The sequence below is a fragment of the Hippopotamus amphibius genome, chromosome 16, assembly GCF_030028045.1.
Source record: "Hippopotamus amphibius kiboko isolate mHipAmp2 chromosome 16, mHipAmp2.hap2, whole genome shotgun sequence".
Lineage (NCBI taxonomy): Eukaryota > Metazoa > Chordata > Mammalia > Artiodactyla > Hippopotamidae > Hippopotamus > Hippopotamus amphibius.
The window spans coordinates 54,751,142-54,765,862 of record NC_080201.1 but is presented as its reverse complement, the minus strand read 5'-3'; the positions used below and the strand labels follow the sequence as shown (position 1 = coordinate 54,765,862).

The window sequence follows — 14,721 nt, the reverse complement described above, 5'->3', positions numbered from 1 at the left end:
CACTATGGGACTTCCCTGGTGGTCCAGTGGTTAAGACTCTGCACCTCCACTGCAGGGGGCATGGGTTCGATCCCTGGTTGGGGCACCAAGATCCCACATGCTCCGCAGCCAAGCAAACAAGCAAAAACAATAGTACTAATAATAGTGACGGACACTTACTATGAACTGTCACATCTGATATTAGACCTCACAACACCCTGAAGAACTAAGTTCTACTGTTGTCCCTATTTCGCAAGTGAAGAAACTGAGGCTCACAAAGAGAATGCCCCTTGCCCAAGAGAATAAGGAAAGTAAGCAACAGAGTCCATATTTGCTCCCAAATATCCTAAGAGCCTTAGCCTGATTGAGCAGGGGATGGGGCAGTGCTTGGGCTAAACTGGGGTCATTGGAGGGGTGGACAAGGGCATGGCTGCCAGTCTCTGTCAATTGGGCTGACGGTTAGGGCAACGGGGGATGTCAAGGTCAGCTGCATATAGGCATGGCTGCTGGGGTTGGGGCTCCCCACCTATGTCCACAAGTCTTTAGGTTTCCATAATACTGTGTGCAGAATGGCCAAATGGAAAACTGGAAATTCCTACTATCTTGTTCCCTTTTCTTCCCCTGTGCAGGGGAAATCTCCGCCTGAGGACAAGTATGAGGAAGTACGAAAGGTTAATTTCTCCTACTGAAGATAATAAAAGAAGTTCTCCTTTATCAGGGGTTGTCTCTGTGCCCATCCCTGGACCAGGGGAATTGCATGGCGTTGAGAGCGAAGTCTTTAAGGGGTGGCAGGCCAGGTTCAGGTTTAGGTTTTGGCACTTACTATCTGGCCTTGGAAAATGACTTCACCAATCTGAGCATTTGTTTACCTCTCTGTGGAAGTGGGGAGCTGACCATGCATCTCCCATAGAGTGAACATCATTGGAGAGAGTACAGTGACCCTCAGGGTACCCAGTTAAAGCTTGCCAGTGTTCATGACCACCCACAACAATCCTAGGAGGAAGATGGTGTTATTCCCATTTTACAGCTGGGAAAACTGAGGCTCAGAGAAGATAGAAACATGCCTCAAGTCACGCAGCCAGTAAGTAGTGGGTAGAAGTCAAGCCTCTAGGGATGAAGGGCCCTATCTATGACCTCAGATCTCCCCCCACTTAGAAAGACCATAACGGGGCACCCCAACACACCTCTCCCTCCCTGAATGCCTCCTCTCTCCCCTCCAGCCTCACTTTTGACTGTGTGGAGCCTGCCAGCTGCAGCCCAGCTCATCCCTGACGCCAACCGGCTTAAAATCACCCAAGGTGAGAAGGATGTTTTTCCACCTGCATTTGGGACCCCTTGGCCACCCCAGACTCATGGTAGATTCAGGGCACAGAAAACAAGGCTATCATTCTGACCTCTGTCTCCACACTTCAAGCACCCATCAGGGTTCCGTGCCCAAAGTCCCAACAGGACAAACCTGATTGGTGCATTCAGGGTGGGGCAAAAGCTGGTCCAATAAGTTGTGTCGAGGAGGGGGAGGGGTAAGGGGTGGACTGTGGTTGTCATGGCTGTGGGTGGGGAAGTTTGGCTAAGAAGTGGGTAGGGGGACCTGGCTGTCATCCCTGTTACAAGCTCGATTTCTTTGCACAACCCATCGTCATGTCCCAGACCCTCCAAGCTCCATTTCATGGGGCTTGGAGAGGGGAAGTGAGGGGCCCAAGGTGACACCTAGAATGAGAAGTATATCCAGCATGTCAGCCCAACTGTGAAGCTCCAGGGTGTCTGCATGCAATTCCAATCCATCCCTATTTCTCTGGGTCCCTCTGTGACCATATTTTGCTTGGCCTTCCTTTATCTGTGTCTCTGCCTCTGTCTCCCTCTCTCTCTTTCTCCTTGTGTAGAATGGCTGGCCAAGCCCACCATCTCAGTCAGCCGGGGCACTGCCATAGAGCATAGGGGAAATGTGACTTTCTACTGTGGCACCAACGACGTCAACATTACCATCTACTGGATCTCCAACAATCAGCCCCTGGTGTTCAATGAGCGCATGCTGCAGTCCGCAGATGGCAGGACCCTCACCATCCTCACTGTCCAGCGGGAGGACGCCGGGACTTACCAGTGTGAAGTTTGGGGTGCCCTCCAGATCCAGAGCAGCGACCCCACCTACCTGGTCGTGGACTGTGAGTCCCTTTCCATTCTCCCCAGCCCCTCGCCAACACCCACTTCCTCGGTGATCTCATTTAGTCTCACAACTTTATTTGTGTGTGTGTGTGTGTATGTGTTTTAATTTTGCCTGTTATCTGTTTGTTTGTTTTTGACTGCGTTGGGTCTTCTTTGCTGTGCACGCGGGCTTTCTCTAGTTGGGGCGAGCAGGGGCTGCTCTTTGTTGCGTTGCTCGGGCTTCTCATTGTGGTGGCTTCTCTTGTTGCGGAGCACGGGCTCTAGGCATGTGGGCTTCAGTAGTTGTGGCGCGCGGGCTCAGTAGTTGTGGTGTGCAGGCTTAGTTGCTCCACGGCATGTGGGATCTTCCTGGACCAGGGATTGAACCTGTGTCCCCTTCATTGGCAGGCAGATTCTTAACCACTGCACCACCAGGGAAGTTCCCTCGCAGCTTTAAATACCATCCAAATGCGGACTTGTCCACCCTTGAACTCCACACGTATAACTGTCTGACATCTCTACTTGGATTCTCCTGGGAATGTCCAACTTGACATACCTGAAACTGAGCTCCTTAAGTTTCACATGTTTGATGCAAAATATTGCCTAGGTAGTGGTGAGGAAAGAGCGTTTGCTGACGTGCTTTAGATGTGTCTTCCAATCCTGCTTTACCCAGGGATGAAGCTGACGTGTCATCACCATCAGACTCTTGCATCTCCTTTGTAATGGTTCCGGAGCTTGAGTGGGGAGAAGAGAAAATTAATGTTTACTGACTGCCTAGGTCCCCCTAAGAGAGCTGTCGCTGATGCAATTGTTACCACTACAATTGTTGTTCTCCTTCCAGATGGTCCTGACCCCATCCAAATCAGCGTGGAGCCTGGTATACCCACCAGGGATGTGGTTGACGTGATCAAGGGCACTACCGTGACCTTCTCAGTGGAAACTCAGTCTCAACCACCCGCTGCCTACTTATGGTTTTTCCCCAATGACTCTGGGCCCATCACGAGCTCGTTTCTCACCACGAACACATTTACCATCTATGCCGTGTCCAAGGAACACGAGGGCATATACAGGTGCTTGGTGTCCAACAGTGCCACAGAGCTGGCCTACCTGGGTACTATTAAAGTCCGTGTCATTGGTGAGTCTCTTCTCCCTATTCCTCTCCTTTGTTTCTCTGAGAATCAGAGCTACACCAGCATCCTAGGGTTTGAGGAGGACCCTGTGGAGTGGGGATTTCTCGTGTGGCCAGTCGCAGATCGTGGCTCTGGCCACAGGCAGGGACCTGGGTCCTGGCTTGGCACGTCCTCCATGGGCCTTGTGGGCTCTCTGTAGGGCATCTATCACTTGAGTCTCTGGAAGTTGGGGAAACGATTCTCTATACATACAAACACTAACACAACACCCACACACCCCATACACACATAGGGAAACACACACAAATAACAATTACACATACAGGGGGCCTCCCCGGCTGTCCAGTGATTAAGACTCCACACTTTCAATGCAGGGGGCACAGGCTTGATCCCTGGTCAGGGAACTAAGATCATGCAGGCTGCACAGTGCGGCCAAAAAAAAAAAAAAAAAACACCGCCAATCACACATGCATAGCACACTCACCCATGTGCACCACAGACAGATACAACTCACACACAATACATATGCACAACATACAAAAGCACAGAACACACACACTCACACAAGACCTGCATCACAGGTACACACAATACAGGAAACACACAGGACATCACACACCCTAGACACACAACACATACGCATCCCATACACACAAACCCACAGCATGTAGATACCCAGCACTCACACACAAAACACAGACATACACATCTCACATACGCAACCAACAATGCCACAGACATACAACATCTTCTCCCATAAAACACATCCACTTACCACACATTCTCCATACACAAAACCCAAAACACATTCACATAAGTGTAACACAACACACATTCGTACACAAAAGACTTAGATGTACCACCCACACAGTACAGTCATCTGCAAAGCACATATGCATACACACCACCCACAGCGTACACACACATCCCTGGAAAATGCTGTGGGCCCCATGTGGGTGGGAGACTGACAAAGGGACCCTGGATCCCATCCTTTCTCTCTCTGTGTTTCCAGAAGGGCTGGCCAAGCCTGTGGTCATAGCCTCAAACCAGAGTCTCGTGGAGAGCGCCAGCCTGGTGGTCCTGACCTGCCAGACAACACATGAGGGAGTTGGAGTCCGGTGGTTCCTGAAGGGCCAGCTGCTTGTGCCCAGCGATCGCCTGGTGCTGTCACCTGACAATAGGACCCTGGCCATCCATGGCCTTCAGCGCAGTGACACAGGGCCCTATGAGTGTGAGATCTGGAATAGGGACAGCTGGGAGCGGAGCGACCCCCTCAAGTTGAACATCAGCTGTGAGTCGCCCCGAGCCTGGACCTTCTCCTCCTTTCTTCTCCCTCCCTTGTTTAAGTTCTTCCTTCCAGCTACTCAGTCCATAATTATTGAATACCTGCTCTGTGCAGGCACTGGACAAGACAACCCTCATGGAGCTTATGTTCTAGTAGGGGAGACAGACCATAAATAGCTAAGCAAGGGAGATCCATGGTATGTCAGATGGGACCAGAGGCAGTGAGAAAGACAGGCAAGGCTGGGAGGTTGGGGAGGTGTTGCCTTCCTAGCTGGGGTGGTCAGGGGAGGCTTCCCGGAGGAGGTGGTGTTTGTGCAGTAGGAGGCAGGGAGTGAGCCATACAGGTGGTCAAGGGAAGTGAGTTCCAGAGGAGGGAACAGCACATGAGGTGGGACTGTGCTTGGCATGTCAGAGGAATTCAAGGAGGTCTAGGTGACTGGAGAGGTAAATTACAGGGAGAGTAGAACAGAAGAAGCCGGGAGGGTGGGGTAGACCACACAGGGTCCTGTGGGCCATGTTGAGGACACTGGGAGCCACAGAAGTTTCTGAGCAGAGGGGAGATAGGATTAGACTTGGGTTTGCACAGGGTCTCTCTGGCCCTTGTCTAGGGGGTGCAAGCAGGGGAGAGGGAGGAGGTGATAGAGTTGTGTTTATCCAGGTCCATGGAGATGCAGACCCCAACATGGGATTCAGTGGGATTACACGTGCGAGGATTTTATTAAGGGAATGCTCCTGTGCAGAAGAAGTGGGGAGGGAGCCTCGAAAGGCTGGGAGAGGCATCAAACTTAGATGCAAGTCAGACTCCGAGGGAGGGAGGGAGAGAGGGAGAGAGGGTTGGATGGGGGCATGTAGACCACGAAGGTAGTCTAAGGAACAGTGTCAAGACTCTTGGGGAGCCCATGTCTTCCAGGAAGGAGACGCGTGTGCCTTAGTTTCCCCAACACACACAGATACTGGCAGGGTGCGGCCCAGGAGAGGCCTGGGAGTGGATCTGGGGGTGTAGCAGCTGGGCTTTCGGTCAATCACACTCTTACTGTTGGAGGTCTGTGAGGCGCCCTCTCGTGGTGGCCACAGCCGTCCATCCGGAGATGACGGGGCTGCGCCAGGAGCATCTGTGGGTGATGAGGAGTGGTCGGGCCATGAATATATTTTAAATATCCAACTCACAGGGTTTGCTACTAATTGACATGGAGCAAGGGAGAAAGGGAGGAGTCAAGAATGACTCCAAGGGCTGGGTCTTCTTCCCTTGGACTGGGATCTCCACCATCAGCAATCTCAGGTCTCCAGCTTTCAGACAACAGATCATGGGAATTCCCGGCACAAGCTAATTTTTTATTTATAGACAGATGTTTAGATAGTAGATAGATAGGTGATAAATAGATACATACATAGGTAAATAGACAGATCAAATAGATCATCTCCTATTGGTTCTGTTTCTCTGGAGAACCCTGACGAATACATCTTCAGTTGTTAATACAGGCAGCAAAACAAGCAGTGTTAGTAGTACCCATTAGTTATTCACAAATAAAAATCACAGATATTTTGATACAATGTGACAGTTGTTGCTGACAGCTTGAAATAATGTTTACTCTGAATTCTACTTTAAAATTATAGTAGTTATGAGACCAATTTCCAAATCTGCTTAATTAATGCATTAATAAAGAAGCACACAGTTATTGTAATGCAAAAAAAAAGAAAGTGACCCCAAGGGCTTTTTGTTTTGTTTTTTCCTGAGCTGCTCAAAGGATGAAGAAGCCATGAGCTGAGATCAGGAGAATGGGGGGAGAAGAGGTCTCTGCAGGGAGAGAAAGTAGGAGTCCACTTTACATGTGCACATTAAACAGCAGGGGGACATAGAGACATGGGTTAAATACATTGTTTTCCCTTCCTTTCTTGCTGTCTCCTCTTTCCTTCCAACTCCAGTCATGAAACCAAAAATGTTTATTTTGTTCTCTCTCTGTGCTGAGCAACAAGTAAGGCACCTGCTGAGAGCTGTGACTTTCAGAGCTCACAGCCTACTTGGGATTGGGAGATCAGTAATCAGGCGAAGAAAATACAGTGTGATAGGTCCTGCCATGGGACCAGAGATTTGGGGAACTCAAAGGAATCCCCCACCCAGCCTGGGGGATGTGGGAAGCCTCACCATGAGAGGTGGTGTCTACCTCGAGATCTGAGGGACACATAAGTTAACTAGGTAGAGCAGACTCAGGAGGAGAGCATTCCAGAGAAGAAAGAGAGTTATGTGATGACCCTGAGGCAATGAAGTATCCCAGTAGGATCTTATTCCTGGATTGAAAGTTGGAGGTGTGGAGAGGTGAGCGGTGGGGCTGGAGGGGTCTACAAGGACCTTGTGAATGAGCTCATCAGCCATGAGCTTTGTCCCAAGGACACTAGGGAGCTGTGGGGGGTTCTGAGCAGGGGAGGAATAGTGTCAAGTTTGTACTTAGGAAGACACTTCTAGCTGCTGTGTGTCGGATTTGAGACCAGGACAGGGAGACCAGGATGAGGGCAAATGAGGGATCCTGATGGCCATGGGGTTAGAATGGGGAGAAATGAACAGATACAAAGGATATTGAGGGACAAGGGCAAGACTTTCCTCCTCTCCTGGAATGTCCCAACTAGAAGCTCTTTGCATCCTTCTTTCCAGTAGTTCACAGTAATTTCAATAAGACAAGACTCAGGCTCTTGGTTTGCATGAGAATTCCAAAAGCCATTTCCTATATTTCCTTCCTGTCTATGGGAGGAGAGCCAGGTACCATTGGTCACCTGTTGGCTTAACAAAGAAAATCCACAAGCATCTCTACCTTTGCAAAAACATGGATGTAAATTTAAATATTGTCACAGGGCTGTTTGTTATTAAGTAAGAGATTCCATCAGAATTGTAAACATTTTGGAAGTTAGGAGCTACATTCACAGGACACAGCAACAATTTCTGAAGCCTGGATGTCTTATCAGGCTCCTTTGTTAGAATTCACTTTTGCAAGGGCAGGGATTTTTGTTTTTAATTTTCTTTTGTTTTGAATTTCCGCCCCCTCCATGTCATGGACTACACTCTGTTTGCTCGGCAGCTAAGGAGGAAAAGGGAGCGTTTTCTCCTTCTTCTCTTGCTGAGATTCCTTTCAACAGCAGTTGAAGAGCTCTTGTTTTCCAGGCTACAACCTGGAATTCCCTTAATTAGAATTGAGAAGGAAAGAAAAAAAAAAAGGCAGAGCTTCCAATGTGGAATTGAATGGAATGAAATAGGATATCTCTCCCCTGGAGGATGGGTGCATACTATTTGGCTCTGCACACAGATGGCCCTGATCGAGTGGACATCACCATGGGGTCAGCGTCCGAAGTGGTTAACCCCATCAAGGCAGAGCTCAACTCCAGCCTGACCCTGCAGTGTCGGGCTGAATCCCAGCCGGGTGCTGAGTTTCACTGGACCTTTGAACCCTCCACCAGCGTCTGTACAGGGGAGCAGCTGATCATCGAGGCCCTGACTTGGGAACACCAAGGGATTTACAGCTGCACGGCTTTTAACTCTCTTACCCACCTGACCCGCTCTGCCTCAGTCCAGGTCAGAGTGATAGGTGAGTCTTTCAGGAACACCCCCTCCTTGGGTCCAGGTGACTTTTCCTGATACTGGCCTCAGCAATCTGATCTTACCTTAACATGGACTGGGGTGTGGCAATGACTGTTCTGCAAGGACAGATTTTTAACCTGGAGCTGTTGAATCCCAACCGCTAACATTTGGGCTCTAGAACCTCTACTTTCTACCAGTGTGCCCTGGCAAACTCTCCAGGCTGCTCTGAGCCTCAGTTTTACTACCTGTAAATGGCGTTTATGATGCCTACCTTTCTGAATTGTTTAGAAGCACAGTGAGTCAGGGAGATAGCCATTGAGAGAAGGAGTGAGCTGATAAGTGGGGTCAGGAATTATATTAATAACAACCTGGGTGTGACTGGCAAAGAGTCCCCATATTTCAGCCTGGAGTTCTTGAGAGGGCAACGTAGTGTCTCTGTTAGCCAGTCGCTGTTCACATCCTGGCTCCAATGCTGTGTGACATTGGACATGCTACTTAACCTCTCTGGGCCTCTGATTCCTTGTCTGGAAAACAAACAATAGTTGTGTTTACATCAAAAGGTGGTCGAAGATTAATTAACATTTGTAAAGTTCTTACGGCAGTGCCTGGCATATTGTGTTTGCTAAATAAAACTATTCTTTATCAAGCCTGTGCCACACCCTGAAGCAAGCCTTTCCATATATATTACTAGCAAACACCTTTTGGGTACTCTTTGCCAGTCAGCTCTGAGGTAGGCCTGTTGGTATTTCCACTGTTCAGGAGAGACTGAGACCTAGAGATTAAAGCCCCTAGTTTTTAAACTAGGGTTTAAAAACCAGCTGGCAACCCTAAGAGCAGTGTTTTTGTTGTTTTTGTTTGGCTGCAGGATCTTAGTTCCCCGACCAGGGATTGAACCCGTGCCCCCTGCTGTGGAAGCACGGAGTCCTAACCACTGGACTGCCAGGGAATTCCCACAAGAGTAGTGTCCTTAGATGTCCACAAAGTAGAGGACCTCATGCAGCTTTCCAAATTATCTCATTCAGTCTTCAGAACAGCCCTCTGGTCTTGTTATGACCATCTGATGGATGAGAAACAGAGGCTCAGAGGAGGAAGCAGTGAGCCTGGTTGATGCACACAGGGCTGTTGTAGGGTTTGAATTAGATAATGTGTGAAGGGCTCTTGGAGCTTAGAGCTTGGTAGATGGCAGCTTCTATCAGCAGCAGCATTGTTTTTTGTAAAGCATCTCCTAAGTGTCAGGCGCTGTGCTGGTACTTGTACATGTGATCTCATTTAATCTTCTTAAAAGCCTGTAGGGTTACAGATTACTATGCTTGAGTGACATTTAAAGAGATGGATACTCAGAGAATAAAACCAAGAACTCCTGAGGCATCTAGGAAGCCCCTTCCTGCCCCTCCAAAGCAGACTCTTTTCCTCATACCCCTGACCCTTGCGTGGCTGCCTTCTTAATTCCTGTGGCTGGACGTCACCCACTTGAGAAAGGTTCTGGGCAAAAGAGGGATGGCTAAGCAGTAGGCCAGTGTTCATGACAACAACTGCCAGGTATTAATCAATCGCCTCCTGGGTGCCAGGCATGAACATTCGTGATCTCGTTTCATCCTTGCCACATCCATATACAGTCGGTACCATTTCCCCCACTTTGCAGATGAGGAAATGAGACTCAGAAAGAGTAGTTACTTTTGTCCGTGTCTACAGGGCCCCAGGGAGTCAAAGGTGACTCACTCGGGGGAAAGCCAGGTTTCTGGTTGCCAAAGCCCTTTTCTCTGAAGGCTGTATTTAAGCCACCATCCTAATCAGTAACATCATCACAGTCCAATATTGACTGATCACTTTCCACGGGTCTAAATACTTCACCTATATTGAACATACTGAACATGACATATACCGAACGTGAATACATATATGTTTAATCTTGTCAGCAACCATATAAAGTAGGCTTCATATTTTCTCTGTTTTTACAGGAGAGACGACGGAAACACAGAGAGGTTAAGTAGCACGGCCAAGGTCACACAGCTGAGATGTAAACTTAGGTCGTTTGACTCCAGAAATGATTCTATTACTACTCAAACTTCTGCTTCCCAATGGCTGAAAAACAACTACTCATCGAGTTAACAAGCAGAAATAAAGCCACAAACTTGGGAACAGGGTTGGGGACAGGGATGAGGGTGTGTCAGACCCAGGTCCTGACTCTCTCTCCTCGCTCAGGTCCCCGGTCCTCCCTGTCTGAAGGGGCCATCGCTGGCATTGTCATCGGGATCCTGGCCGTCACTGCTCTGGCCACAGGGCTGGGCTGTTTCCTCTACATCAGAAGGGGCAGAGGGTAAAGCTGGGAATGGGATGGGCATATGGCCACTGGGGACCTGACTGGCAGACGTGTTGCTGACTGTGGTGCTAAGTGGCGGGTTTGGCACATTGCCCAAAAAGGACATGGGATATGGGCGGAGCCTGTGGAGATGGGCAAGGACTACAGGCATAGAAGAACAAGGGTCTTGGGTTTTCAGGTTCTCAAGGAGAACAGAGGAACCCATCTGTGTGGCCACGACAACCAGCTCTGAAGAGGGTCCCCCTGAAGAGCCCAGTCACATTCACAGTAAGTGACTCCATAGCTGATGCCCAGGGCAGCAGTGAGGTCTGGAGACGAGGCTGGTGCAGAGAGCTCAGGCCCCTGTCCGCAGCTTTGTCCCCAGGTCACTATGACCAGCCTTGTACTCTTGGAGCCTCTGCGTCCCCATCTGGAAAATGGATGAGATCAGAGACAAGAATTCAGAGGAGCTCTGCCTGTTCCAACAGCCATAACACAAATAGGGCAATGCGTTGCCATTCTCTTCTTCCTCACTCTCAGAAAATTGTGTTAATTGATTGTTATAAACAGAGGGAATCAATCACAACGCTCCTCTCTGCTAACTCCAAAACCGTCTCACAGTCCATGTCAACACAGTGCCTCTAACTGATGGATGGGAGTTGACCAAAGGCAAAATGAAACATCTTAGCCATGTCTGGCCTGAGATTTTCGTATGGTGGGCTCATGAGGTGGACATCCTTTGGAGATTGTCCAATCCAGCTCAGTTTTACAGGGAAGAAAACCAAGGCCAGGAAGGATATATGAAAAACCCAGGCTAAAGGGGACCCTGGCACAACTGGGGCTGTCCTAGGCTTCTGTCCTCATCTATGTCATGAAACAGCTTTATCTACCCCAGAACTTGATTTCCAGGACATTCCCAGATCAAGATCACTGGAGGTGTCCTGGGGAGAAAGGAAGGAAGGTTTCTGCCACATCCTTCCTGGGGATAGAAGTGACCTGGACAAATCGCCCCTTCCCTCGTATCTCTTCCTAACTCCAGCCCTGGGCTGGTTTTCGCTTCCTCTAGACTGGCCCGTGCCCATGTATGCCAATGTACCCAACACTCAGGGACAAATCCAAGTCAAAAAGGTGGGTAGTGCTCCAAAGGGACTCTCTCCGTTCCCTCGACTGTCTGGCCCTTACCCAGCCCAGCAGGGCTGTTACAGTCCTACCTCTTGTGGTGGGGGAGGGGCTCAGGCATATTCTCTTGAGAATGCCCAGTGGCAGCTTGGGTCTCTCTGCATATCCTCTTCTGCTCTCTTTGGGCATCTCAAGACCTTCCGTGGCTTTTGCATCTCTTCTGCTTGTCTTCTTTCTCTTCAACATGACAATGCCTATCTGGACCCCCTCTGGGAATCAGAAGGAATGTAACTGCCTCTGACGCCTAAGCTATTTTCAAGAATTTCTAGGGATGGCCTTTATCCCAAGTCCCATGACCTCTTCATTACTTTCTTTTCCCCCAGATACTGCCTGTAGACCATCCAGAGCAGTTCTATGAGGTAGGTTGGCCCTGCTTGATTTTATTAAAGAAGCTGCAAGAGAATGCGATCTAAGAATGTTATATTTGACAAGTCTGAGAAATCATCTTGTCTAGATCTTTCATTGAGCATTGCAGGGCCAGGAATGTGGAGGAGGTGGCTCAAGGCCTCACAGGGAGCTGGGTCACATTCTAGGACTCTGGCTCCTATGCTGTGCTGCTTCTACTTCCAGGGCTTGGGCTTGGATTGCACATGAGGTGGCACTGGCCTAGCAAGTGATGGGGTGCAAAGGAAGTTTTGGAGCAGAGGTTGCAGAGGTAGCCAGATGAAAAGGAAGAGTTCCGGGCCAGGGGTAGGGCCCTGGGTCCTAAACCTATTGCTGCTTCTGATCCTTTGTAAGAACCGAGTCGAATCTCTTTGTCTCTGGATCGCTGAAGAGTGCAAGCTGGCACTTCCCAGATGCTGTGATTCTAAGGCAGACTGTGCCTGTGGGCCCTAACTGATCTCTTTGTTCACTTTCAGAAGGAATCACCTTCCACCGTCCATGGGGGCTCTTCTCGTGGTCCCAGGAAGCCATCGCCCCAAATTGCATTGCATTCTTTGGCCCCAACTTTACCCAAAGAAAACACAGAGTCAAAATATGAGGTACTTTTATGCCACACAGAGTCTTTGGACATGGAGAGCTGCTACTAATCTGCCTTTTCCTCCTTGCTGAAGAGTCTATAGGATAAACTATCAAGAGATTTCCTTTAAAAAATCTTTTCAATCCCATTCCACTCATTTCCATCCTATCACTTTCTGGTTCCCTTCATTCCATTGCCTGCCAATCCACTCCACTTTACTCCATCCCACATTTCCATCACGTTTGTTTTCACTCCACCCATTTCCTTTCTATCCGTTTAACTTCATCGCCTTCTCACTTTATTCCAACCACTTCCTGTCCATTCCATTTCGGGTTTTTTTCCATTCCACTCCACTCCTCCCCACTCCATGTCTTTCCATAACATTCCTTTTATTTCCTTTCCATTTCTCTTATTCCTCTTGTTTCTTCCCATTCCATTCCTTCCCACCCACCCACTCAATGCCATTCCTTTGCATTCCATCCCACTCCACTCTGCTTCATCTCACTGTGTCCCGCTCGTCTCTTTTTTCTTTCATTCCTTTCCATTCTTTCCCACTCCTCCCTGTTACACTTTTAAAATTAATTAATTTATTTATTTTTTATTTTTCCTCTTAATCCCACATTCCATTACTGTCTATTCTATTCGTCTACTCCATTTCCATACCATCACTTTATTTCATTTCCATTCTTTTCCTTCCCATCTCATTTCATTCCTGTTCTTTCCATCCACGTATTTAATCCACTCCATTCATTCTGTTTCCGACTATTCCAGTCCTTTTTAGTCAATGTCCTATTTATACTCATTTCCATGTGATTGGCTTCCATGTCATTCCCCTGCATTGCATATCTTTTCATTCTATTTCATTTTTAGTCACTTCATTTTCTGTTCATTTCTTTCTTTCTTTTCTCTCTTTTTTAAAAAATAAATTTATTTATTTATTTATTGGCTCTGTTGGGTCTTCGTTGCTACACGTGGGCTTTCTCTAGTTGTGGCAAGTGGGGGCTACTCTTCGTTGCGGTGCACAGGCTTCTCAGTGCAGTGGCTTCTCTTGTTGTGGAGCATGGGCTCTAGGCACTTTGGCTTCAGTAGTTGTGGCACACGGGCTCAATGGTTGTGGCACACGGGCTTAGTTGCTCCATGGCATGTGGGATCTTCCTGGGGCAGGGCTCGAACCCATGTCCCCTGCATTGGCAGGTGGATTCTTAACCACTGCACCACCTAGGAAGTCCCTCTTTTCTCTTTATTTCCTCTTCCTCATCTCTTCCCTTTCCACTCAGTTCTATTTCATTGTTTTCTGTTCCCGTTCATTGCATTCTCTTCCCTTCTATTTCTTCTTTCAAAAAAAAACAAATTATTTTTATGGCAATATAGTTGATTTACAATGTTGTATTAGTTCCTGGTGCACAGCAAAGTGATTCAGTTATACATACATATAAATTTGCATCTGCTAATCCCAAACTCCCAATCCACCTCCCACCTTTCTATTTCTTGTTCATTCCTCTTTAATCCATCCCGCTCTGTTGTATCAATTCCATTCTGCTCTATTACCTGTCAGATGATCCATACAGATGTGAATGTCTGTATATCTCAGGGTTTTTAAATCAGAAAGACAAGCCCCTTGAAAGTAGTTGAGATTCATTAAAGTGGGGATTAATTGAGAGAACACGGGGGAAATCTCAGATAACTCAGTGTCAGAAATCACCTGTGGGCCTCATGGGGACTGGAATCAGGAAGGGTTTTTTTTCTCTCTTATGGGTTTTTTTTCTCTCTTATGTTTGCTCATTTTTGCTGATCAGTGAGCAACCATGGAACAATGGAGTTGTTCCATTCTCCTCGGTCCAGATTTAATTCCCATGCAAGCTTCCTGGTCGCCCCTCCTGTATAACTTCAGATTATGTATGGCAACACCCCCTACTACTATTTCCAGGTTTCTAGGTTCAGATTCTTCAGAGGAGAAGCACACTCGCTCAGGCCATTGTATGGGTTGTGCTGACATTCATCAGCTCTCCAGTTAGCTGTAAACCAGTACAAACACAGCCTCTTAGGTCCCTCTCTTCATCAGGGTCTGGGGAAAGGAGTCACATTTGTTCCCTGTTATCAGTAGAGCAAAAGTTCTTCCTGAAAATCTCACCCAGTACACTCCCTCTTATAACTCCTTGGTTCGGAATGCTGTCACATAGTACTT

At 48.2% G+C, this 14,721-nt stretch overlaps 1 protein-coding gene across 1 annotated transcript in view; it reads left to right on the top strand.

The window, feature by feature from the left end:
- CEACAM20 (CEA cell adhesion molecule 20) overlaps positions 1 to 11,911 on the top strand; it is a 46,627-nt gene extending 34,716 nt beyond the window's left edge. Inside the window, 7 exon segments of the mRNA XM_057710882.1 lie at positions 1,200 to 1,347; positions 1,864 to 2,138; positions 2,960 to 3,253; positions 4,261 to 4,539; positions 7,826 to 8,104; positions 10,300 to 10,414; positions 11,899 to 11,911. Of these exon segments, the coding sequence (XP_057566865.1) occupies positions 1,200 to 1,347; positions 1,864 to 2,138; positions 2,960 to 3,253; positions 4,261 to 4,539; positions 7,826 to 8,104; positions 10,300 to 10,414; positions 11,899 to 11,911 (1,403 nt within the window).
- Positions 11,912 to 14,721: the final 2,810 nt, after the last annotated feature.